Source organism: Fragaria vesca, linkage group LG2 (assembly GCF_000184155.1).
Source record: "Fragaria vesca subsp. vesca linkage group LG2, FraVesHawaii_1.0, whole genome shotgun sequence".
Lineage (NCBI taxonomy): Eukaryota > Viridiplantae > Streptophyta > Magnoliopsida > Rosales > Rosaceae > Fragaria > Fragaria vesca.
Genome location: NC_020492.1, coordinates 13,391,309 through 13,415,424, shown reverse-complemented (window position 1 = coordinate 13,415,424; position 24,116 = coordinate 13,391,309). Strand labels below are relative to the sequence as shown.

At 36.9% G+C, this 24,116-nt stretch overlaps 3 protein-coding genes across 3 annotated transcripts in view; 1 reads left to right on the top strand and 2 right to left on the bottom strand.

The window, feature by feature from the left end:
* The window catches only part of LOC101300974 (translation initiation factor eIF-2B subunit epsilon-like), an 8,764-nt gene extending 6,870 nt beyond the window's left edge, over positions 1-1,894 (top strand). The window contains exons 13-15 of the mRNA XM_004290408.1: positions 893-964; positions 1,295-1,420; positions 1,720-1,894. Coding sequence (XP_004290456.1) covers positions 893-964; positions 1,295-1,420; positions 1,720-1,755 — 234 coding nt within the window. The 3' untranslated portion in view covers positions 1,756-1,894. The remainder of the gene's footprint in view (positions 1-892; positions 965-1,294; positions 1,421-1,719) is intronic.
* A 1,114-nt stretch (positions 1,895-3,008) lies between these two features.
* LOC101305140 (uncharacterized aarF domain-containing protein kinase At1g71810, chloroplastic-like) lies at positions 3,009-15,069 on the bottom strand. The gene is made up of 21 exons (XM_004292453.1): positions 14,734-15,069; positions 14,616-14,660; positions 14,467-14,505; positions 14,020-14,190; positions 13,750-13,902; positions 13,538-13,573; positions 12,672-12,715; positions 11,958-12,048; positions 11,402-11,443; positions 11,205-11,313; positions 9,973-10,087; positions 9,826-9,875; positions 9,638-9,716; positions 8,447-8,497; positions 7,367-7,508; positions 7,196-7,240; positions 6,133-6,237; positions 5,981-6,022; positions 4,733-4,915; positions 3,496-3,603; positions 3,009-3,210 (listed from the first exon to the last, which is right to left on the bottom strand). The coding sequence occupies exons 1-21, from the start codon at positions 15,067-15,069 to the stop codon at positions 3,106-3,108; spliced, it is 2,091 nt and encodes a 696-aa protein (XP_004292501.1). The 3' UTR covers positions 3,009-3,105.
* Positions 15,070-16,795: 1,726 nt separating this feature from the next.
* LOC101300687 (uncharacterized oxidoreductase At4g09670-like) lies at positions 16,796-19,452 on the bottom strand. The gene is made up of 2 exons (XM_004290407.1): positions 18,918-19,452; positions 16,796-17,750 (listed from the first exon to the last, which is right to left on the bottom strand). Exons 1-2 carry the CDS (start codon positions 19,380-19,382, stop codon positions 17,133-17,135), a joined length of 1,083 nt encoding a protein of 360 aa, XP_004290455.1. The 5' UTR covers positions 19,383-19,452; the 3' UTR covers positions 16,796-17,132.
* Positions 19,453-24,116: the final 4,664 nt, after the last annotated feature.

Here is a 24,116-nt window from a genome sequence, read left to right as displayed (position 1 = left end):
TTTCCCTCCCTGGCGAGTCCGCCGAATTCCAGTTTTCCGGCGAGATCACCCAAAACTTCAAATAAAGTCGATCTCGCCGGAAACTGGAATTCGGCGGCCTCACCGGGGAGAGAAAGTGATCGGGGACGCTGCTGGAGTCTGCTGGGGTGGAGGCGCGCCGTCGTCGGCGAACGGAGCTTCGTGCGCACTGCGGACGTGCGCTCCACATCGTTTCCGTATATATATATATATATTATATTTGTGCTTCAAGTCATCTTCAGCTCTCATCAACATGACATTGCAATGAAAGAAAGATATAAATATATACACTGAAATGAAAGAGGGTCATATTCTATTTGTACTGTAGAAGTAAAATGTGACCTTCACTTCCCTTAGACACTTTTTTGGTCTTTCAACTAAACAATTGTAATTTAGCCTTTCGACTACGTATGGAGTAGTAAAATTTATTTTCCACTGGCTGAGACAAGCAATTAATAAAGTAAGAAGAAACAAAATGGAATTCGTTTCTTTTGTATATTCTTAATGGGAATGAAGAACAAGAAATTCGAAGTTTGTGCATATATGTATTGTTATTTTGGGAAAGATATTTAAGCAAGCTTTTCCGATAATATCTCTGTGCTCTGTGTGCATTCATCTATTAATGTTTTGATTAATTTATACGTAGAGTGCGTCAAATGTTACTTTCCAATTTTCCAACTTTGGTCTTTTCAATAAGTACCTAGTTTACATATAAATTATTGTTCAGTGTTAAAGAGTTTTGTTGGTCTGGTGTCGGGATAGTCTTAGAGTTAGTATAATGCTAGAAATCTGGTCCTAACATTTTCCCATGGTTATAAATGTAGTGCTTATCGCTGTTATACTTTGTGATGATTTATTCTTTGTTACTTTACAGATAGAAGTGATAATGAAATTTGAAGATATGTGTTTGGAGTCTGCAAAGGAGTTCTCCCCTGTGTTTGAAAAGGTATGCTTGCCTACGTTGTTTTGGATCATCATAAATCATACTCGTGATTTGTATTAGAAGATCAGAGAATTGCAGTTATTTCAAAGTGCATAACTTTTCATCTCCTTGGATGAATGTGGATATGCTTCTGCTTAGTGCTTTGCCAGCCTCTGGCTCTTGAGCAATGAGAAAATTGCTATGGATAATGCCACCACAAAAATATTTTTTTTTATTTAGAACTGTGCCAAAGTTTTGCTGAGTTTTTGTTGGAACCTAGCTGGTTTAGTCTTTCAGTTCTGTTATGAATTTGATGGGTTTAATTCTCTTGATTGTTGGATTTTTCTTATACAGATACTCTATCAGCTGTATGACCAAGAAGTTATACAGGAAGAGGCTATTCTGAGGTGGGATGATGAAAAGACATATGCCGATGAATCAGACAAAATTTTTGTTAAGCAGGCTGAAACATTTATCCATGTAAGTGATACCTAAATTTGAATAAAATGATTGTCAGCTTATAAAATCCGTTGTTTTCCCTTACAATGTTTTGTATACTTGGGCTGTGCATGATTGCAATTATTTAGTTTTACTCTTTACTGGTTTACATGCTAGTGCCTGAGCCTTGTGTGATGTCTATTTTTTCTCGCACAAGCTCCATTAAAGACAAGTTCATCCCTTAGGGTTGCCCAAGTAATGAGGGAATTTGGAGAATGTGGGTGCAGAGCATATTTTAAGTTTCACAATAGTTGTATCTTATGTGTTTTTTGTTGTTGCAGTGGTTGAGGGAGGCATCTGAAGAGGAGGACGAGTAATACTAGGAAACATTAATTCAATTGTAGGTTGTACTCAGTAGATGCTGTTAACAGGGCAGGTCAGATATAATTTGAACTTCGAACAGGTATTTACAATGTTGTAAGGTGAAATGGGAAGGCCCGTTATGTTGATAAGCTCGAAATTGCATATTACAGAATCATGCTCGATACGTGTAATTTGATACAAAATCATAAGTCTTAGTCAACACAGAACACTTTTTTTTGTCCAGTCCAGTATTATTCCCGACTTCTACTGTGAGCTTTCTTTTGTATTTTTTGTTCTCTTTTGCCAAAATTGGGTGTTTTTGTTTTCTAATCTCACTTCTTTGCTCGCAATTTTCCCAAGTCAAAATACGGGGAAACTAATGCCTTGGTTGCAACTGTGTTACATCAAACATCCAGAAGAGTCCAGTAATGTGGATGCAAATGAGCAGGCGATTCATACAATGCAACATCAAGAAAGAAAGTGACAAAAACCTGTAAAGTAGGGTCATTGTTTATTCCATTGGCGTCAGTAGGAAGCATGCCTTAGCGGGCAGTTAGTGCGAGTGAAATAGCCATGCTATTCCAGGGGACAAAAGATTAGGACTGCATGCCCCAGTTGACGAGCTATCTGCAGCTGACGAAGTCGTACGTTCCGGTCCAGCCTTTTGGAGCAAGCTTTAAACCTAAGGGTGATCTATTTGCAAAGCTCCTTATGATTATTCACGGATTGTGGACCAATAGAAACTGAAAATTGTTGGAAGGCAAAACACATGAAGAAGTTATAGATTAATTCTGAGCTCGTTTACTTCGCTAACTGACTTTCAGCAAGCTCTGCTGTGAATGCTGCTAAACTGAAGCAACAACGGAAACCAGCCGGTCCCCAAACTTGATGTGGATGGAGCTTTCGGGGCAGGTGCTTTGGATTGGGGTGTGTGTGTGGAATTCTATGAGATGCACAGGGTGCATTCGTGGCAGCATTGCCAAACCGGTGTCTCATGTGCAGACTCAGCACAACAGGTTGAGCTCCATGCCATCTGGGAAGGTTTACAGTTTGTGGAGCAGATGGAGAGATTAAGACTGATTGCCTGGTAGCAGTTCAGTCAATTAACAGAGAAGACGAGGATCTATCTGAGCTAAGCAATCTGGTTTTAGATATCAAAACCAAATTTAGTAATGCAGAATGTCAGTGTCTTTCGCATCCAGAACGGGAAATACTATTGCAAATAGGCTTGCAAGTTATGCATATGATTCACTTGAGATAATGTTGGTTTTTGAAAACGTGAACACATCATTATCAAGGGATAGGCAAAAAGTTCTATTATGTGATTCAACCTAGAAGTGTTACAAGAATAAGTCTCCTATGCTTCATAAAATTACCCTTCTGATTGTCCTTGCAACAGCACGGGAAATTAGACGCCTGGTGAGATCAGCTGGCAAATTAAGTAACTGCTGTTGTGATTCTGGTGAGAGCTGCCCAAATATCAATACAATTGCAGTCAGAAAGAGTGCATAAAGGAAAAATTCACTAGTAAAAATTAATTAAGCTTCTTCAATAAAGATCCTTGTACCAATATAGCTTCACTCCCTCATTTTCATAAAAGACCTGTTGTCTGTAATGTGTCCTAGTGTAATATTCTACCATATAACATGTCTTCAACTGAGAACACAAGTATTACATTTTTGCTACTGCTATTATATATATGGATGTCAAAACATGTAAATATTGATGTGTTCAAATATAAAAACGTTCCTAACCTCTGGAATGACAGAGAGAATAGGTAGAACTTCTTGAATAGATCCAAGTTGATTGAAAAATAATGATGGTTCCGCCAAGTTCATTTGCAGATTCTCATATGGACTGTCCTCTCTAATCACCTACAAGGATAAAATTGATGATGGTGAGCAGATTGCAATATTAAGGTTCTATGATTTATAATGCGCAATTATGCCTATATCTGTACTACATGCAAGTCATGATCTATACAGACCTGCAGTACGAATTTTGCTGTCAGAACTATGACCCAGGTATCAATTTATACATCAACTAAATATTGGGGAAACTAGAGTTAAATTTATCAACTCTATAACCATCTATATTGCCATTAGAAATCCAGGGTGGGCAAAATGTCAGAATGAAAATCTCTCTCTCTCTCTCTCTCTCACACACACACACACACACAGTTATTGATAAAATCTCTCGTCTGATCCAATTTTATGCCAAATATGATGTCACATATGCAGCATATGAAATTAATATAAAGATATTGCTATTAGACTGCATAGAGAAATCAGCAATGGTTTAATCAATGCTCCATATTTGTTCACTAAGGCTTGGAGTTTTTTTTTTTTTTTTTTTTTTTCTCTTGATTAGCAGATCTTTGGTTTTCACTGAAATTGCTGAACAACAGACTGTTCTTGCAACATTTACAGATATATTATACAGCAATACTCTGGTTGATGCAAATACGTCAGGAAAGAAGTTGAAGCTGTGGAAATTCCTGAAAAAAAACTGATATGTGTTCCTGAATTATTGTATTTCTGAGGAAACTGAATGACAAGAAATGACACAAACCAGTGCTTAAATCTTTTGCTTTGGATTGGAGGTTTATCCCATCCTTTGCACAAGGAAGAACTTTGTTTTTCTTGCCTTAAAGACAAAGGGGCAGGTGCGTGCCACATGGAATGTTTTCCTTCATCCGTATACTTAAAACGTCTTAAACAACTTGAATATTTAATTTTCCTAATTTTTTGGTCGGCAGTTACATTGACACAATAGCCCATACTCAAGGGGAGATGTGGCGACCTAAAATCTTATAATTACTATCCATAAAGTTATTAATCTAGTAATCTACACTACAATCATATATTTAAGAAAAGGTAAGTTAATACCATCCAAAGCAAAATTACGCTTGCTCAGTCCTATTTGTCCACTTTATATTCACCGGCTCACAGCTGATATATTACACTATGCCAAACAAGATTAAGTTGTTACCGCTTTTGAGTCTTCACTTCTCTGAGAACCTGACAGCAATAGCAGAAGGCGACGTAGGGTTCTTAAGTTGATCTTGTCTTCATTCGTCATTGTAGAGAATGAAATAGTAGAAACAAGTGGAACGTTTGTAGTAACCACAACAGTGAGAGAATCCAAGGTTGCCAGCCCAAGTGCATCCAATCCCTATACTCAAGGAAATATGCAACATTAAAAAACCAACAATCGACGTATGATAGAAACAACAACTAACTCATTATATTGATTAGACATCGTAAAGAGTCTAACCGTAAGTCCCTTAAAAGTACACATTCACATTTAGATCCCAAAGTATTTATCTAGGGATCAGATTGCAATAATTTAGGCATTGTTACCTTTTTAAATCCAGTATGTATGATGTTGTCATTCTTAAAACCAAAACAAAGTGTCATAAAATTCTCTTTCCCAACTAAGATACAGGGACACTGAAACTGGCACATTCATGCTGCAATCACTCTATTTTCACTACTAAACCCATTCCGGATTGTTTATAAGACCCATTTTGTGAGCATATGTAACTAAAGGGTTCAGGTTCATACACAAAAATTTACTTTGAATAGAGAATGTTTGTGCCTTGTTGTGTATTTCACAGTACAAAACAAAGGACTGGTGTATAAATACTTTTAACCAAAACAAAACTTTTAATTTCGAAAATAAACATCCATAGAAATGACACTTTGGGCCTTAAAATGATTCTACATCCCTTCATTTATGAAATAGCCAATTTGCAATTATTTCATGACATTATGAGGTTTAAAAAGAATACTATTTGACATTTCTTAAGACAAAAAAGGGTACTTGCCTTCTTTTATTTTTAATTTTATTTTTGAGAATGTAAAAAGGGGTTCTGACCTTTCGCAGCTCGAAATTTCAATTCTTAAGACAAAAACGGGTTCTGACTAAAAAAAAGTGTAGAATTTCATGTCTGGACTTCACTTCATGCAGTTTTGATAGTACCCCTAAATTGAACCGTCTCTCTAATTGATTTTGACTTCCTTCCAGAGGAGCTTCACAGGATATGGATAACTATAAAATAATAATACTATTACGTTCAACTTAGTTCAGTGTGATTATCTTAACTTTTTTTAATATTAGGAGAGAAAATTTATTTTCGTATACATATAGCACTACTTTTGCTTGTCTATCATGTTGGTTAACTGAAAGTCAGAAATGGATTATAAGTAAGAGAAAGAATAAGCACGATGGTTCTACCTTAACAAATTCCTGAAGAAGTATATCCTTCACAAATGCACCCTAAAATCGCAAACAAAAGATAAGAAAAGTAAGAGCTATGAGATTGGTTTTGTGATCTGCACTGTCAAGTTGAAGACTGAAAGAAGGAAATAAGGAATGCTAATCCTTACCTTCTCTGCTAACATAAAAGAAAGGATTTGCTTGATAAGTATCCTAGAATTAGCATCATTATCTTGGTTTCCAACCACAGTTTTCTCTGTCTTGGCTCGAAGGGACTGCCACATAAGAGTATATGATTATGTATGTAAACCAAAATTTGAGCAATCTTAATTAGTCAACACCAAGAAAAAGTTAAGATGATCAAGCAGAGGGGAAGTAAGACAATCCACTCATGCAATATGAGAAAGTAATAGTAGGTATTATCAAGGGGACAGACAGACCCAAACATTTAAAATATTTAGAATGGTAATTGAGTGTTACAGCCATTTACTTAAAGGAGATCCAGCAAGATATTTCCTATTCCCAAAGTCAACAATGAATGAGTTCTACTTATTATTTTATTATTAACCAAAAAACCCAACTACATCACATTCCTCTAGTTATCCAGTAACAAAGCTCTCACCTATGAGGGTTCTTTCATATTTCAAATGGCCAAATAACACACATGCCCAGTTTGCCCAGCACCCGGTCTTCTTATTCAATTCCACTATTTGTCGCAACTACCACCTAATACCTGTCTGTATAGTAACATATCAAATGCCAGAGGTGTCTCTTCATCTTACTGTAGCGGACAGAACATTCTCATATCTGTTCGAATTACATACATGCAACTGGACTGTACATTCTAAATGCATCCTTGATGTTTGATCTAGAAAACAATGCATATAAACAAGCTACTTCAATAACCCAGAGAACAATCAGGATTTCAGAACAACCCTTTGGGGAATTTTCAATGTATCCCTTGATTATCTAAATATACCATGGTATCTGCTGATTTAGAGATTCTAAAACATTAAGAACTTTATCACCAACTCTGCTGACATTCAGGATCTTAAGATAGCAGTACGAAGTTTGAACTAAAATGCATTAAGTATCTAAACCACTGAACATTCATAATTTTTTTCCCCAGAAGGAAAGAAAAACACACAGTATGACATATATCTTAATCATAGAATTTGAGGACTAGGTCAAATAAAGACCAGTGAAGAAAAAAGAGGAAAGAAATATTCTTACCTCTGCAAGAAGAGACTCTAGACGATCAATTCTGAATACACCTTCCTGAATAGGCATGATCCAGGTATGAGATCATGGTATGATGAAGTATATAGTACTACGAAGAAATATAAAATCATAAAGTAAAAAAAGTTGACCATATTACACAAAAAAAAAAAGTTGTAGGTTTACCTCATAAAGAAGGGCTTGCAGGGAAGCCTTGAGCTGTGGTGAGTTGTCGGTCAGTATTTTCCTAGCAATCCATGGGTATGTGCTACCTAAAACCTTGTAATCTGGGTTGAAGCCAATAGCAACACCTTCCAAAACAGCAAGACTGAGAGCCATAAAATATTCTTAGACAATACCAATATTGAGCATTTGGCATGAAGATGAATAATAGAACAGAATGAATAGTGTTTAGTGCTTGGTTCGGGTTAACCCAACAAATTATATGTATCTTTCATGCTCCCAGAGTTTTCTTTATGTAAATCCTCCCGTTCCAAATTTTGAGTTATATACGAAAACTTGGAAGCTTAATTGATGTATTATATACAAATACTGCTAGGAGGTGGCCAGTGGGAAAAACAGTACATGTGATACAATTCAAAAAAGAGTTAAAATTGTTTACCTGTGAAATAGTGTCTTGTGCAAAGAGAAGAACATGTGAGCCTAACATCCCAATGTTTTCAGTAATTCAAATAGTATTTTGTAGTTATTTGTTCACGGAACATCCTTTTAAAATCAGCCATATCAGAATCCACTAAGACATGAAAAACATTAAAAATCCTGATCATGCTCAGATTCGTCAAATGATTCCAGAACGGCCTACTTCGTGATGATTCTTGTAAAATACCTAAACGCTTGATGTTTCATAACATTGCAGGCTAAGCCAAAATACTGTGTTCCTTCTCTAATTACAGCAAAAGTAACACACACACAGACACGTGCAATACAACGCAAACCCGGTTAGGATGCGAAACTGTTTTAACTGTGTCGATTTGGCCTAGAAACATCTACTGTTTATTGGTGGAGGACTACTTGTACTGGACCCCTAAGAAGAAATTACTCATTGGTGATGTGCTTTATATGGAAAAGATATATTTTTTATTTTTAACTTTTAAAATTTTTTATTTTCTGTTTGTCCGTTATTAGTAAGCTAAAGAGGTCAAAGTTAAGAAAATAAAGCAAGAAAAGATGAATGACTTTCAGACACTGTATGATATAATTTAGCAGTACAACAGGACAATTTTATATTTGGAAGCACACAACTACCTTCGAATGACGAGAGAGAAATAAGAAGGTATGCGAAATTTGAATTTGTACCTGCAATATACGAAGAACATATTACTCGAGTCAATTGATGAACAACCTAAAGCTCCATAAAAGCGATCTTCAAAATTTTGAACAATGTATACATGCAGGTATACATACATTCCATGTGTAAAAGTTAAAAATGCAATCAACCATGGTATGAAGTGGTTACTCTGTTGATGTAAAAACTAACATTTATATGAAAAGTAGGATGAAGAGAGAAACAGAGGATAGAGTATTTACTATTTAGTGTGGCCCAGCCCAATCTTACAAGAGAGATATTCATGTAAGAATGGATATTACAGTGCTTACCGACCTAATACCTTATATTCAAATGTTATATTTACCCCAGTTGGAATGCTATTCAGTGTCTTACAAGTGTTTTTGTATTGATTGGAGATGATAAAATGAAACAATAACCTCCTAATCCTACTTGTTACCAATATACAGTACAACTGAAACAACCGAAGACTGAAGATCTATAGTATTGACCATCTCAAAATTAGAAACATAAGAGATAAGACCCATCAGTCTCCACCTTTAATAAAATTACATGATTTACATTAACCTAGTGATCTGTTTCTTGCACTAACCCAAACCATTCATCCACTAAGCAACACTGTTAGACAACATCAGTATATCATGTTGAGATTTTGTGCTTCCATTGCGTAAAGATACGCCATCTACAAGTTTCTTTCCAAATATCTCCAGAATGGAATGTACTACATGGAAATCAGATCGACTAGGTTGCTACACTTAACTAACATACCTCTGCAAATTTTTGCACACAAACAACCACAAAAGAAATATGGCAGTGTTTCAAAAATCTCTTGACTAACATTTGTGATATATCTCAGCTCTGTCAGCAACTTGTTTTGCTTTTCTTTCATCTTCCCTCTCTTTTTCTCCGTTGATATCTCTTCTATATAAGGTTAATTATTATAATTATCTCTCTAAGATATCCATTTGTGTTGGTTCTTGAACAAAAATTCCTTATTTTCTTTACGATATTACAATTTCCCAAGACAGTGAACGTGTCCATCCTAGTTCTAGCATTCCTCCTAGCATCAACAAAATAGTGGTGTATGAACAGGCATGCAAATTATAAGTAATATCTGAATTGTGCATCACAATGAGGAGCCAAAACCTTACATGGTAGTTCCTAGATCTCCTAAGAGATCTCCAAAGCTAATATTGCTCACTCCTTTTGCAACCGCATTCTGAAAGACACCTACACAGAAACATGTAGGTGACATCAATGAAAGAAATGGGATAAACAAACCAAAAAACATTCAATCACAAATTGAATCCTTACGGTTCAGGTACAGAGAAAGACTAACCTGTTAAAGCCTTTGTAACAGCTTCCTTGTCTGCAGTTGGTGGAATAAGCCTGGAGAGTTTAGAAGAAGAATTACAAAGTAAACTACTGACAATAATAGCGAAATTAAGCTGTTGAGCCACTGAAAGAAATGGGCAAACTTTATTACCCAAGAGTAACAAAGTCCTTGGCCAATGCACCAAAATCACGGTTTACAAGATGGAGTGAAGCTTCAATAAATCCATTGCGGAGTTCTTCTTTAAATTCACCCATCATACCAAAATCTGGTGGTGGGAAACTTTAAGAGTTAATCTGGTTCCCATAAATTTTCTGTGAGTGCATAACAGGAACATTTGTTCTAAATGACAGTCTTGACATGGGTACACTAATGACACAAATATGCAACCAGTGACAAAGGAATTAATCTAGGGCTCCTCAAATGATGATTGGCTGGAGATGACATCTGTTACATGTTCATTTAGTGCTCATATGAGTGCAACTACAACAGTATTAGAAGTCATCTGGTTATCTCGAAAATAAAAATCAATACATGAGAATGATATCATTACCTATTGAGTGGGAGACCAGCATATATCAGCAAAAAGTTTAATATAACCAGAAGTTGCTTCAAGATATCACGGTTTGTTCTTATTTCTTTCCTGGTTTCTTATGCCACAGTTAATAAAGAGCAAGTGACACTCCTAAAACGAACTGAACTAGATAGCTCAGGTTACTTGGTTTTCCCATATAAAATGTCTGACTAAATGATGCATGAAAAAAGAACCTAAAAGGAAAAACAGAATCTAAATCACCAGTAAGGAGTTCCAGGTGAAGCCAAAAGCGCCAATTGTTAGAAATCATTTTTAACTCAGCAATTATGCGTACACACATACACACACTTAATATTAATAGACAAGCAGATTGATTGCATTATCTGTAAATCTATTTGAATCGTCTATGCTCAAATTTCTTTTGGTCTAGTCTTACAGGCAAAGAGGATCAACAAAAACCATGACTATCTACAAATAAAAGTGCAAGGAGCAGTAACAAAGAAGGTTGGATAATCAAATGGCATACCACCACAACTCCACAAGCTTTAAATTAGTTGTCTATTTTGAACATAATTATGTTCCTCACCAAATCAATACCATTGTGACATACACTTTTTATTTGTTACAAAATATATAGCTTTTACTCTCTTTTTTTTCATTTTCAACAATAGTCCTTGCCTTCTGTCCTCTTTCATAGGTTTCATACTCATGAAAACTATTAAATTCTCGACTCAATACAGTCTGTTGAGAAAACAAATATTGGTCCATCATTTCAGTGTTGTTCATAGCAATAAGTAACTGTTCGTTATATAGAATATATGTTAACCTGACATATTCATGAGGGTAGTACCTAAGTAAGCAAGTTTTCCATCGTATGTGCGAAGAAGGTTTCCCGGGTGTGGATCTGCGTGATAGAAACCACATTCCAGAAGCTGATTGAAAGAGCAGTATGTCCCAACCTATTCGGCACAAACAGTAAGAAATTCAATACGCCGGATTTTCAAAAACAACGTAACCAAGATAAAAAAAAATAGTCTTATGCCTGACCTCCACCAAGTAAAGATCATTCACTTCTGACAGCTTCTGTCCCTAAAATAGCAATAAGCAAAGAAAGTTAAGCACAGCCAGTCGGGGAATACTAAATGGCACATGAAATATATCTTAAGAGAAATAGTTTCAAGCCCTCTACCGAATGTCCTAAGCACTATACTCAATCATACATTCCCATGGGTGATTTTCAAGAGTACAAGTGCACCTCAAGTCATAACAGTAATATATCCAAGTGCGGCTGTGAAGATAGTGATTTTCACTTGAGTAATTTGTTTTAAGTTGAAAAGAAATCAATATTAGCACGAGTACCTAGAAATCTAGAATCTCTTCTTACATAACCACAAGACATTAAACTTGCTAGTTGCAATCAGTCAGATGCCTCTCAGTTTTCCCCTGATATGAACTCTAAATTGGTTCCTGATTCTACTTGCTCTTATCAAAATGCAAAAAACTTTATGAACGGTCAACTAACCACTAGCCACAGGAAGTTGTTATTCCTAGAGTTTGGTCTCATGTTATGTTTGTAAATAAACAATCAAACGGAATAGCATACCTCCACCCACTCCATCACAAGCACCCTACGAGTTGTGTGTTCCAGATACATTTCTGGAACCAAAACATCTGGTATTCCCCCGTATAGCTGTCTGCTCAATTACAGTAGACCACAGTTCAAGCATGGATATCGTGCTTTATGTTCACTATGAACTCATAATTAAAAAAGGTAGTACAGTTAAGAACAAAGGGAAGACAAAAAGGGAGGTGATATATGGAATATTTTGATGTCAAAGAATCCACTGTCGAAAAATCATACAAAATTAAGGCCAGCATCAAACAACCTAATGCTGTATCTTATGACATAAGTTCTCCTCTCTAAATTAATTAATACATATTTTCATCCACCTGCAACTAGTAAAGGATCACATGAATCAATAGAATCAGGCAAAATATCTGCGCGATTATTGCTAAACATTATCAGAAAATATATATCAAATGCATAAGATATACATGTACCGTAGGATGATCTAGTAGAGAAATAATCAGAAGAGGGCAATATTAGATTGGTCTAAGTTTTCATAACGGTAACCATCAGGCTTAACATGACAATTATGTTTATGACTGAAAAGAAAGTTGCTGGAAATAATATGTTCGTAACTGGTTGCATTGACTTCTCCAGAGCACTGATTCTGATACGTTCAGAATAGTATACAGATTAAATGTGTAAACTTTGATTACTACGGTTATGTAAATTCTGAATCCCTGCTCTTACCTGAACTTGATACCATTATTTGCTTCCTTCCTGTAGTCCATCTCCTGCATTCAATGTGATTTTACCTGTATTCAATTTAGAGCTCTAAGCATGACCTCATTTAATAAAGAAAAGAAAAAAGAAAGTAGACCACTTGGCATAAAACATAACAGCTGCTAATTACTTTCAGTATAATGTCTTCAAATGCTGTAGTTATGCCGAAAAAATGTGGTGTAATTATTAAAAGACCAATTTTACTGCAGCGACTCATAACTTTCTTGTGACTATATAAAATGTTTTGAAACCCTAAGAATCAAGTTTGGCCATTCATAAGATTTGGCTTAATGATGAGTTTTGAAGAACATGAATGAAAATACTTGGCCTCCATTCTAACATCTTAAGCTTTTCCCATGATGATAAAAAAAACAAATCTGATCATGATACAGATTTGAGATCCGGAGTACAAATCCAGAACTGCAAACTCACAATTTACTTTCAATTCCACATGTTTGGCCCTTATTTATAAGGAGAGATCCAAATATCATCAAAATAAGGCATAAGAATCAGAATAAACAATTTTTCCACACTCGATTTGATCTTTAGGAAACAATATGGGGCTTTTTTCTTTTCAGAAAGAGACAGATTTTAGTAAAAACCAATTCAAACACAGTGGAAGGAGTCAAAATGTGTGGGGGTGTTGTAGCTAACGTAGTAGGAATAACAATACGTTTCACTTCTAATTACATAGTAAAAAAAAAGGCGGAAACAGTGAGAAATGGACATATTATCAGTGGACATCTAGTAAATGTTTATGCACTGCGATCACTTTACTTTACTGTGAAGCAGACACCAAAACAACAGTCCAGCATAAAGAGATTAACACATACCCGAAAGAGACTTGATGCCCATTCATCGACAACTGCCTGCACGTTAAGGTCATGTTTTAAGTCATAAAAATCCAAAAAGGTGCAAGAAAAAAAAAAGACAACAAAATGTTATTGACATTCATAGTACCACAATAACAAAGGGATTCATTCATAAATTTCCTTCACTTTCACACTGTACAAGATGGTTGGTGCAATATTTGTTGCTACATTACCTGAAGATCAGTGTTTAATTTTCTTATTCTCCTGAGAACACCAGCTAGAGAACGCAAGATCAATATGTCTAAGGAAATAGCAGCTTGTACTCCAGGCCTTTGTACTTTAACTGCAACAAGCTGTCCCCTCCGGCGAAGCCTAGCTTGATACACCTAGCATGAGAGAGAGAGATGAATTTGGACTTTATTTAAGTCTCCCCTAATTAAATAACAACAGTAAAGATGCAAAAATAAATCCAGGAACAGGTACAGCGCCTAAACAAATAAAACCTGTCCAAGAGAAGCTGCAGCTACAGGTTCTGGTGAGATCTCGGTGAAAACCTCGTCTATCGGTAAAGCGAGTTCCTTTTCTATCATCTTTATAGCAACTTCATTAGAAAATGGAGATATTCGATCTTGCAACAGTGAGAGCTCATCCAAATACGATGGTGGTATTAAGTCCTTGAGAGGAAAAAACATAGTTTCTTATGAGTATCAAAGCTAATGGTGAGGTAGACTCAAAAATATTAGATTATTGGATAGGAACAACTAGTTCATGACAGTCTTCAAAAATGAGAGAAGCTATCCCAAAGGAAACACAAAAAAAAAACCTAATGAGTTCAACATAACATTTGATAGGAAATGCATTACTGAACTGTAGGATTAGATCTTCAGAAGAAATACATGCTTCAACAACTATAGAGTGGGGAATAGGCTCTTAAAAAATATTCAACTTACAGGTCGAGACGAAATAGCCTGAGCGATTTTGATATAAGCCTGCACAAATTACAAAAGATATCCGATTCAACAAACAAAGTAGAAGCCATGAGTAGAAAAGTTGATTCCAATTTCATAGGAAAGATAGAATAGAAGAGAGCATATTGTACCGGTCCAAGTTCTACCAGTATTTGACGAAGCTCAGCAGCCCTAACCTGCAACCAAAGAAGAATTATTAGACACATAAAAAACACTGGTAAACAATGAATAGCGGAGTTATAGAGCGACCTCAAACATTTGATCGGAGCGTTCCATTTGGCGATCGATGAAGCGAAGAGCGAACCAGTAGCCGAAGGTGACGGCGATCTGTAGGAGTCGCCGGAAAACGATGAGAGGCTTCCGGCGGTAAATGGCGCCAATTTTGGAGATTTCATAGTCGGCCAAGGAGTTGGCCTCCGACGCGGTCAGGTCGAAGAGGTAGCCGGACTTGGCGGTGAAGGCGTCGTCGTTTATGAAGGCGGCGCATCGGAAAAGCGAGCGGCGGGGCCGAGGCGGAGAGAAGCGAGAGGGTTTGGGGGTGGAAGGAAGAGATGAGAGACAAGGTGAAGGAAGGCGAAGAAGCATTTCGCGGGAAGCTAACGTTTACCGAGAGTGTGGAATGTTGCAGTGTTTTGTATGTGTGGAAGGAATTCAAACGGAGACGTTTGTGCATTATTGGCCACTCGTTAACAACGAATGCGGTCTACAAACGGCCGTTTACTTTTTGGATGATAGTCTTTTTGTGGTATGGCTTCCCTTATCCACTATCACAAGTAGATATTCGATTGTTTTTTGTGTTTTTGTTACAAAAAAGGGTTTTGGAGAGAGGGATTCCATGCTACTAGGACTGGGCACGGGACGGGACGAGCCGGGATTTGGTGAATCTCATCCCGTTCTGAAAATAAAAGAACGGGACGGGACGAGACGGGAAGGTGTTTTTAAAAATCTGTCCCGTACGTCCCGATCCCGATCGGGATCGGGACGGGATCGGGATCCCGACAATTTTTTTTTTTTTTTCTAAGAACAAATTAATTGATTATCAAACACCACCACAAGTGGAAAAACGGGTTGAGAAACTCCAAGCATTCAAATGCTCCACCACAATTGATCAGTGTATGAAATTTTCGACATTTTTATGCTGTTTGGAACAACATTAATGAAATTAATGGAAAAAAAAATATCCAAAAACACATAAACAAAAAAAAGAACATTGATGAAATTAGAAGTACTAAAATCAACAAGAACATAGGTGCATAGGTGCTAAATTACATCCCACTTTAAAAGTACTAAACATCCCACATTAAAAATTAACCCTCAAACAATAACTAAAAATATCCAAAATCACACAAGCAAAAAAAAAGAACATGAATGAAATTAAAAGTATTATTTTAGACCAAATTAAGTGTGGTTGAGTGCATTGTAACACCATGCAACCTAAAAAATCAAGTATAAAATGAATAAAATCAAGTATTCTAATATTACGGGACGGGACGGGATTTTTCGGGATAGTCCCGTCCCGTCCCGTCCCGTCCCGTTATGGTAATGTTAAAACGGGACGGGATTGCTATTTTCAAAACCTATCTCGTCCCGTCCCGCTAACTTTCGGGACGGGACCGGTACGGGATCGGGATTCCGGTACTAAGTGCCCAGCCCTACATGCTACATCTCTACATATGTAAACCCATGAACTCGACTGCAAATGTCTGAGGTGGGATGCGTACATGTCATATGTTTTCATATTAAATTTAGGGTGATGTTATTCCCACACCCCTTTGTGGTATATTTATAAATAAAATTGAAATGTGTGCACGTGGTCTATTTGTATCGGGATAGGGTGTCCAGTAGGGTGCAACAAGCCAATTCGCAGCGCTTGTTGGTTTGACCAAAAACCAAATAATTGTTTGAAAATGAGAGTTAGCACGTCAATGGAAGGGACAATGGGAGGAAGTTCCCAGACAGGATCAATGAACATTTTGGCCAGCAATAGCATCGTCATTCATCAACAGCTTTATTATAGTCAACACACTTTTGGAGGAGTGGTCCGCGGCAAATGGTAGGCTGAGGTGGTGGAGTAACTGGTCAATTAGAGGCTAGAATGAAATTTCGAGAGACATTTCTTGTAGCACACTCGTGAGAGGGAAGATGGAAAGACGATGCCAACTTGAAACAATCGAGGTAATAATAAGGAAGAAGGATACAAGAAATTCCATAAACGCATGCAAATCACGATTCAGCTCACCTAAGGGCAGTATAACTGATTACGAAGACAAGAATCTGTGCGTACATTAGAACCAAGAGAAAAAGGGAGATTGACAGCCCAAAAGCTCACATACTCTTCAATCAAATAGGAGTTCTCTGTCTCTTTCAATAGAGATTTTTACAACTAGTTTATTCAAGCATACATACATTTATACATGATTGCACATTATGGCTTTACCAGGCTCGGGTGATAAATATCATAAACCTGCTAACTAAGCATGAACAGCATGAACCATAATCACACAACATGAATTCACCAGGCGTGGAGCCAGCATGAGGATAAACCACTAAACCTCACAAACTAAGCATAAAAATGGATAAGCATCTTATTATTGGCTGCAACAACACCGCAAGCATGAAAAGAAGATGAAAAACACATAAGATACACCTTAATATTCAATAGGAATAGGCTCAAACCCCTTTTCAATTGATGCCTTGACAGCATCGATTACTAGCTGTGTCTTCCGGCTAAGGATCGGCCATTTCTTCTCAGGTGCAGATCCATTTTTAACAGTCCCTACCAAGCGAGAAAACTCTGTTACCATAAGAGCCTCCTGTGGAAGATCTGTGGTAACTATATGATCACTTGGGGGTGGTACCCAACTGGTCACAAGATCATCAAATCCAGTTTCTGAAGCTACAGAGAAAGAAGCCTCTTTCTCTTGATGAGGGATAACAAAACCACTGACATGTAACGTTCCCTTTGTACCGATAGCAGCTATATCCATTGTCAAACTTGACAAGAAAGAGCAGTGGAAGGTTCCCACTTTCCCATCTTCCCAGTGTAGAGAAGCTCCACAAGATAAAATCACCCCAGCTTCATTAAGTATAGGGCCGCGCAAGGCGACAACTGTCTTTGGCAGTTCATAGTTATTAGCCCAAAGGATTGCCCTGATGCAGTACCACCCTGCATCCCCAAGAGCACCATGAGCATCAAGGTCTGGTTTAACACGAATATCATTCTTCAGGAAATCAGCATCAGCAGCAAATGTAAAGCAGGTGTTTATCTGTGGCCACCAAAGATATTGTCTTAAAAGAAAATAGAAGAAACAGAGATTGATATACATTAGCTGACACAGATTATAACTCTTCTAATCTCTGTCACTGCAAACTGAACCCCTTCTGTGAAAAAATATATTCGTGACAATTACTAAGTCACCAAAGGGTCCAGATGATTTTCAGTTGTTACATTACACATTACATGAATTGTCAAGATCTTTAGCCACATAAGAGCAGACACTAATATCAATTAAGTTTTAAGAAAGAAAAAAAATTCATTTCAAACCATTTGGCAGCATAAAAACAGTAAATCTTTTAACTTGTTTCAACCAAGAACTTATCGTCCAGCATTGTCGTCCCAGCCTCAAACCACAAAAACAATATTCAACACTCTTGGGGTTCATTTAAGATGTTCTACTACATTTAGAAAATATGAATAAGAAGCATATGGCTAGATGAGAATGTTCGTTAATGATTGTTCTATCCTTTTTCTTTTAATGCAGATTCAGAAAACACATGATGTCCCACAAAATAAAAAGTAAAAATTGAAATTGAAATAGAATATAAAACATATCACCACTCACAGTTATATTACTATTGTAATCCTAATAAACAAAAAGACATGAGTTACAACTAACTTCCAAGCCATACCAGTTCGTTTATACCATTCATATCAGAACCCTTCGCCCTTCTCTAGCACAACTAGGAGCCCACATCCTTAACCACAATAAAAAGAAAACCATAGTACACTCGGATTTTTCTCGCACTCATACAAACAACCATGATTTTCCATTTAAAGTTCATGTTCAAATACTAAACCCCTCCTTAAACCTCATCCTACATCACTATTCCAGTCTTTTGCTTCTTTTCCTAGCATACCATATGCCCAGCTCCTTAGGCAATTGGCAATCATCAGACATGTAAATGTAAACTTGTCCCGATCACACACACGAGTGTCAGTCTTAGTTTGTTGTAAATTACAGTTAAGCAACAAACATTCAAGCTGTACTTTCCCCATAAACACCACATTGTCATGATGTTCAAACCAATCGAATTGTCAACAGAAACTAACCCCACACTCTTATGCACACCAGAATTCACTCAATACACAATACTCGCCAGATAAATTTTTTAAATTAATACACTGAATATAAGAGATAGAAGATAAAACATACCGAGGTGAGCTGACCAAACCGGTTCGCATCAGAGAGAAACTCCCACATCTTGGCAGTCCTGGGATGATGCATCCACATGGTACCATCCATGAGCTGCACCCCACTGGATTCACATGCCGCAACAATCTTGTCAAACTCGGCCACGTTGAGCGCGACGGGCTTCTCGAGCAAGATGTGCTTCTTCTTCTGGGCGGCGAGGACGGCCCACTGGATGTGTAGGCTGGTAGGGAGGGGGAGGTAGACGGCGTCGACGTCAGGGTCGTCCAAAACGGCGTCGTAGGAGCCGTAGATTCTGGCGTTCGGAGGGAAGTTGTTGGCCTTGGCGAATCGAGTGGCCTTGTCGACGGAACGACTTGCGACGGCGAAAAGAGTGGCGTTTGGGGCGAGAGTGATGGCGCGTGAGACCTTTCGGGCTATGTCGGCGCAGCCTAGGATTCCGAACCGGATTGGGGTCTCCGCTGACATTTTCCGAGGCTGTGGGAGTGGATACTGGAGAGTGGATAGTGGGAATGTCTTTCGTCGGTGCTTTCAGTTTCAGTTTTTGGGGGGTACTTGGATAACCAAGTCTTGTTAGCACAGGCCACTCATGACACGTGGCAATTTAAAAAACTTTCATAAACCACGGTATGTAGTCCAGATGTATTGGTCCCGTCACGAAAAATTTAGTTCCTCTATTTGAATTTATGTTGTTTGGATTTACTTGGATGACTTCTAACTATTAATTGAGTACAATCTAAGACCACCATATCATCCTTATGTTATCTTTACTTCATCTCATGATTATAAGACATCCAAGAAAATCTAAGCAACTTAAATCCAAACAGAGAATCTAGATCCCATCACGAGAACTTCATCATATGGAACCCTCATATTATAGGTTTGAACGCTAGTGTTGCTCAATGTTATTTGCTAAATTATAAACGTGGCCAGGGGAGGGGCTATAATGCCCTGTTGGGGCCAGTGGATTAGTCCTTGGGCCTAAGAAGTCTTTGGGATACCGAGAACAATCCAAAAGGAGGGTGTCAAAAAAAAGAAGCTTTCATCAATTTTAGTGTTGTGCAAAGGAAATTAAAATTCCCAAACTGGCCCGATCTCATCTTGAAAATCAGAGGGATGGGACAAGATTTAAATCTAAAACCGGAACGCTCGTCAGTTCTGTCTTGTTCAGTAAAATGGAACGGGCCGCAGGATTGATAGTCTAGGGCTCGATAAGACTCGTCTCATCCTGAGTTCACATATTAACTCATCTTAACCATGCGTTTTCTAAACATGTAATACTAAGGTTCTAAGCAGCAATTGAAATCCCCAAAGATTCGTTGTAGCAACCCCTTCGAAAAAAAACCTCAAAACTTGGTTCTCTAGTAGAAATGAGAAGCATCACCCATGAAGATTTGATTTAACTAGGCAAAACTCTATTTGCAACAAATCACATTGCCATCGATAGCATCTTGAAAAATAAAGCAGGTTTGATAACATTGTTTATAGGCAGCGCTTGGAGCAAGAATGCAGCAAGCAGAACTAGAGAAGGCAAGAGGGTAGAAATCAATATTTTAGATGCCAGATTTTGGGATAGCATGGAAGCAGTCCATAAAATTTATAAGCCATTGTATGAGATTCTTCGAATCGTTGACAGGGAACTTCAACCAACCATGCCCATTGTATATGATGTATATCAAAGAGTGACAAAACAAATATTGTAGATGGAAGAAAAGCAATGGGTGCTTAACATCGTCAATAAACGATGGGTGAAAACCATTACATGCAGCATGTATATATAAATATTATTAATTTGTTATTATATCTCGTTCAATTATTGGATTGGTGTATACCGTGTATTACTAGATAATTGCTTGTTGGTTTCTTGTTTGCAACACATTTCTTGAACCCAAATTATCAATATCGACTTGGGGTTAGTCATGGCAGAAATTTTTCAAAAGCGATTGGACAAGTTTCCAAACTTTTTAACTTGAATGGAAACATTATAGCTTTTTTGAATACTTATGTAGATGAGTTAACTTCTTAATGATGACAACCTTAAGACATTTGATATCCTTGTCTATAACCATTCAAATTGTTAATGCCGATTGTATGCTTCAAGCAAATCAGTCACTTGGTTCAACCATAGCGAAACAGACAAGAGATACTAGAAATTCATGTTTGTAGATTACATAGTAAAAGAAAAATGTTGATATTCATTTAAGCTGGGTAATAAGTAATAATAGTTCATTTTCAGCTGATTAGTAGGCACAATGGGGTATACTGCACCACATATGTCAAGAATTGTAGCACAATGGGGTATCTGATGAGGCTGCAACAAGAATGACTAAGAATGAGAGTGAGAGTGGAGAACTTTGAAAGGAGGAAGTGATTTTACAAAGGATGAGGTCGCTATTTATACAAGGGAAATCAGACCACTACTTAAATTGCCATGAATTTAGAAAATATTCTATTGAAATGTTAAAAGTTAAAACTGTTACATGCACAATGAATTTTGTGGTTACATAATTCAATCACATTGAATAAGTCCAAAAGAATTCGTAGGTGCAAAAGGAAACCTGGCCCCAGACAACCTCCAATGAAGTGGCATTTGTGCGAAGCACACACACGTTCTTTGTGTCGCCGGCTCTTCATTTGCAACCCCCATGTGTTGCGCAAGAGAGAACCTTCAAGCATGCTCACTTCAACATGTATGAAGTGAGATTCTATATAAAGACTTTCATCACTTTTAGTTTTTCTGATATGGGACATTACTATTTTCTTCCATTTTAAGTAGTCATTTTCGGGTGACTATTTCTCATTTACTTCAAAACCAATTCAAACAAATCTACTATTAATAAAGTCAGAAGGTTTTTTTATTTTATTTTGTCAACGGTTAAATTTTTGAATTATATGAATTACCCTTTCATTATTACATTATAAAACACTGTTAATTAATCTCTAAATGTTTTAGTGGTAATTTGATAATTATAAAATCAGAAAAGAGAAAAAAGGAAAAGAAAAAGAAAACAAATGTGGAGCAATTAGAAGTGGGAGTCCTAGATTCATGGATTGTAAATCTGCAGTAACTACATATATAACTGCAATGGTAAAAAGAAAAATTTTCAACAAAATTAATTTAAAATGTCTCAATTTAAAATGATTTTTTTCTTATTATTAAAAAAAGTTGAAAAGAGCAAATTGGCATGCGCGAAGCACAAGCCAAGAGGCTAGTAATATATGATCTTATAGCATTCATGTTGAAGAACACAAATTCATGTTCATCTTTCATTAATCGTAAGTGGGTCCCACTTTGATTCTTCCATTTAAATTGGTTAAATAAATTGTGAAAAATTCCATATTTCCAACAGACAACACCTATTAGAAGCAGTTATGAGATTTAAGAGAGTTTTTATATATGTTGAATCAAACTTTGAAAACTATTTAATTAATTTAATGAAGATGGAGTTCTTATACCAAGCTACAATGCAACAATAAAAGAGTTAAGATCAAAATATTATACAATTATACAATTATTGGGTTTTCGGTTTAGCTCAATCCTAAAATATATTTGTAAAAGCAGCAGTTTTGTAGAAAGCACTTAAATAAATTAATCTGTGTGCACCGATTCGATGTATAATCTGATCGAGATGCATCTCAGGCCAACCCTGATTTCTATCACTACCATTGACATGACTCACCCCGAATTTCACCTTGAAACCCAAGGTAAATCCTGTGGGGCCCACCTTCAAGGAAAATTTACCGAAAATTCGGTATAACCTTCCTTAAAAATTTACGACCCTTACCTGAAAAATCCAATTTAACATTTCTATAACCAAACATCCATCCTCAACACCTGGAGTCTTCCTGCTCCCCGAGTTCAACACATCTCCCAATATAACAATTACTTAACTAAACTAATCCCACAACCAACAATAACCAACATTAATTCACTAACTGATTATCAGAGCATATCTAGAGTTAAATGAAAAACAATGAATAAAGAATAAGAGGAAGCAGCCTCTGACTATGCCTCGACTCCATGTACGCTCGACCTCAAATAACTTAGCATGCATACTGGGCATTTAAAACCAAATGGCCTAGGGGAAAGTAATTTAAAAACGTTAGAGTGAGTGGACGAAAAATAATCAAGTAACTGATCGCGACATAACTAACTAAACTTAATTACTTTCCCAGTTTCCAATAATCAAGAAATCTGTTGCATGTAAGTGTTGATAAAACTTTCATAGAGAAAATTCCAAGAAAACGGACTAGCCCCGCTAGTCAAATTAACGACAAAGATAATTAATAACCTTCATAGAAGAAGGTACCAAAATAATGGACTAGCCCCGCTAGTCAAAACAACAACAATAAATAAAGAGCATATATATATATATATATATAGCCATACAAGTGAGCCTCCCAGACTCGGTTGCCTCCCAGGCAAAAGTACTCCCATACTCCATATACCTTCATGTTATGATAACAGAGAGGATATAGGGCTTGCGTGATGTCGTCGACTACATCAAATCACCCGAAGGCGGAAAGGGCTTGAGTAACCCCACTTAAAACGTGGAAGTTACATCGCCTCGAAAGACGGAACACTATGCTAGCATGAATAATAACGATCCAACAAGTATGGCATAAATAAAGAAACATAAATCCATGTGAGTTTCCCCGAAACTCATAATTAATGCATAAGTACGATTCTCAACCGTACTCAAAGAATTCAAAGAGCAAAGAAAATCAATAAATTAGATGACGTGTCCCACACGTTAAAATGCTCAAAGAAATAATTAACTTAAATAATTATCATCTTTCGAAAACCAGGCAATATGCAAATCTGGATATAATCTCAAATCCGGAAATCAAAAGAATATCATAATTCAAATACCAAAACTCTTACCCAAGCTCAAATCCATAAGTTATTATCAAAAACATAACCAGTCGGTCAATCTCAAATAAATTCCATAACCAACTCAAAAGCTGAAATTATAATTTAAGCTCGGAAAATATAATTGACAACTTATAAAATCATGCATGCATATTCCTTTAAAATAAAGTGTCCACTCACAGATTTAGGCCTAAGCCTGACGAATTCCGAATCACTACTCAAGCGCGGTTCCCTTCGTATCCTGGCACAATAAATATGCTTAGGACCAAACTTAAATTCTGGAAAATTAAACATTTGAAAATAAACACCCAAATCTCTTCCGCTTAACC

Excerpts from the sequence above, each read along its gene's own strand:
- LOC101305140 (XM_004292453.1), bottom strand. The coding sequence starts at position 15,069 with ATGCTTCTTCGCCTTCCTTCACCTTGTCTCTCATCTCTTCCTTCCACC. Across the intron at positions 7,509-8,446 it reads TTCTCTCTCGTCATTCGAAG|TCTTGCTGTTTTGGAAGGTG; the intron begins GTAGTTGTGTGC and ends TATGGCTCTCAG. Across the intron at positions 7,241-7,366 it reads TGCAAGCCCTTCTTTATGAG|GAAGGTGTATTCAGAATTGA; the intron begins GTAAACCTACAA and ends ATGCCTATTCAG.
- LOC101300687 (XM_004290407.1), bottom strand. The coding sequence starts at position 19,382 with ATGTCAGCGGAGACCCCAATCCGGTTCGGAATCCTAGGCTGCGCCGAC. Across the intron at positions 17,751-18,917 it reads GGTTTGGTCAGCTCACCTCG|ATAAACACCTGCTTTACATT; the intron begins GTATGTTTTATC and ends TGGTGGCCACAG.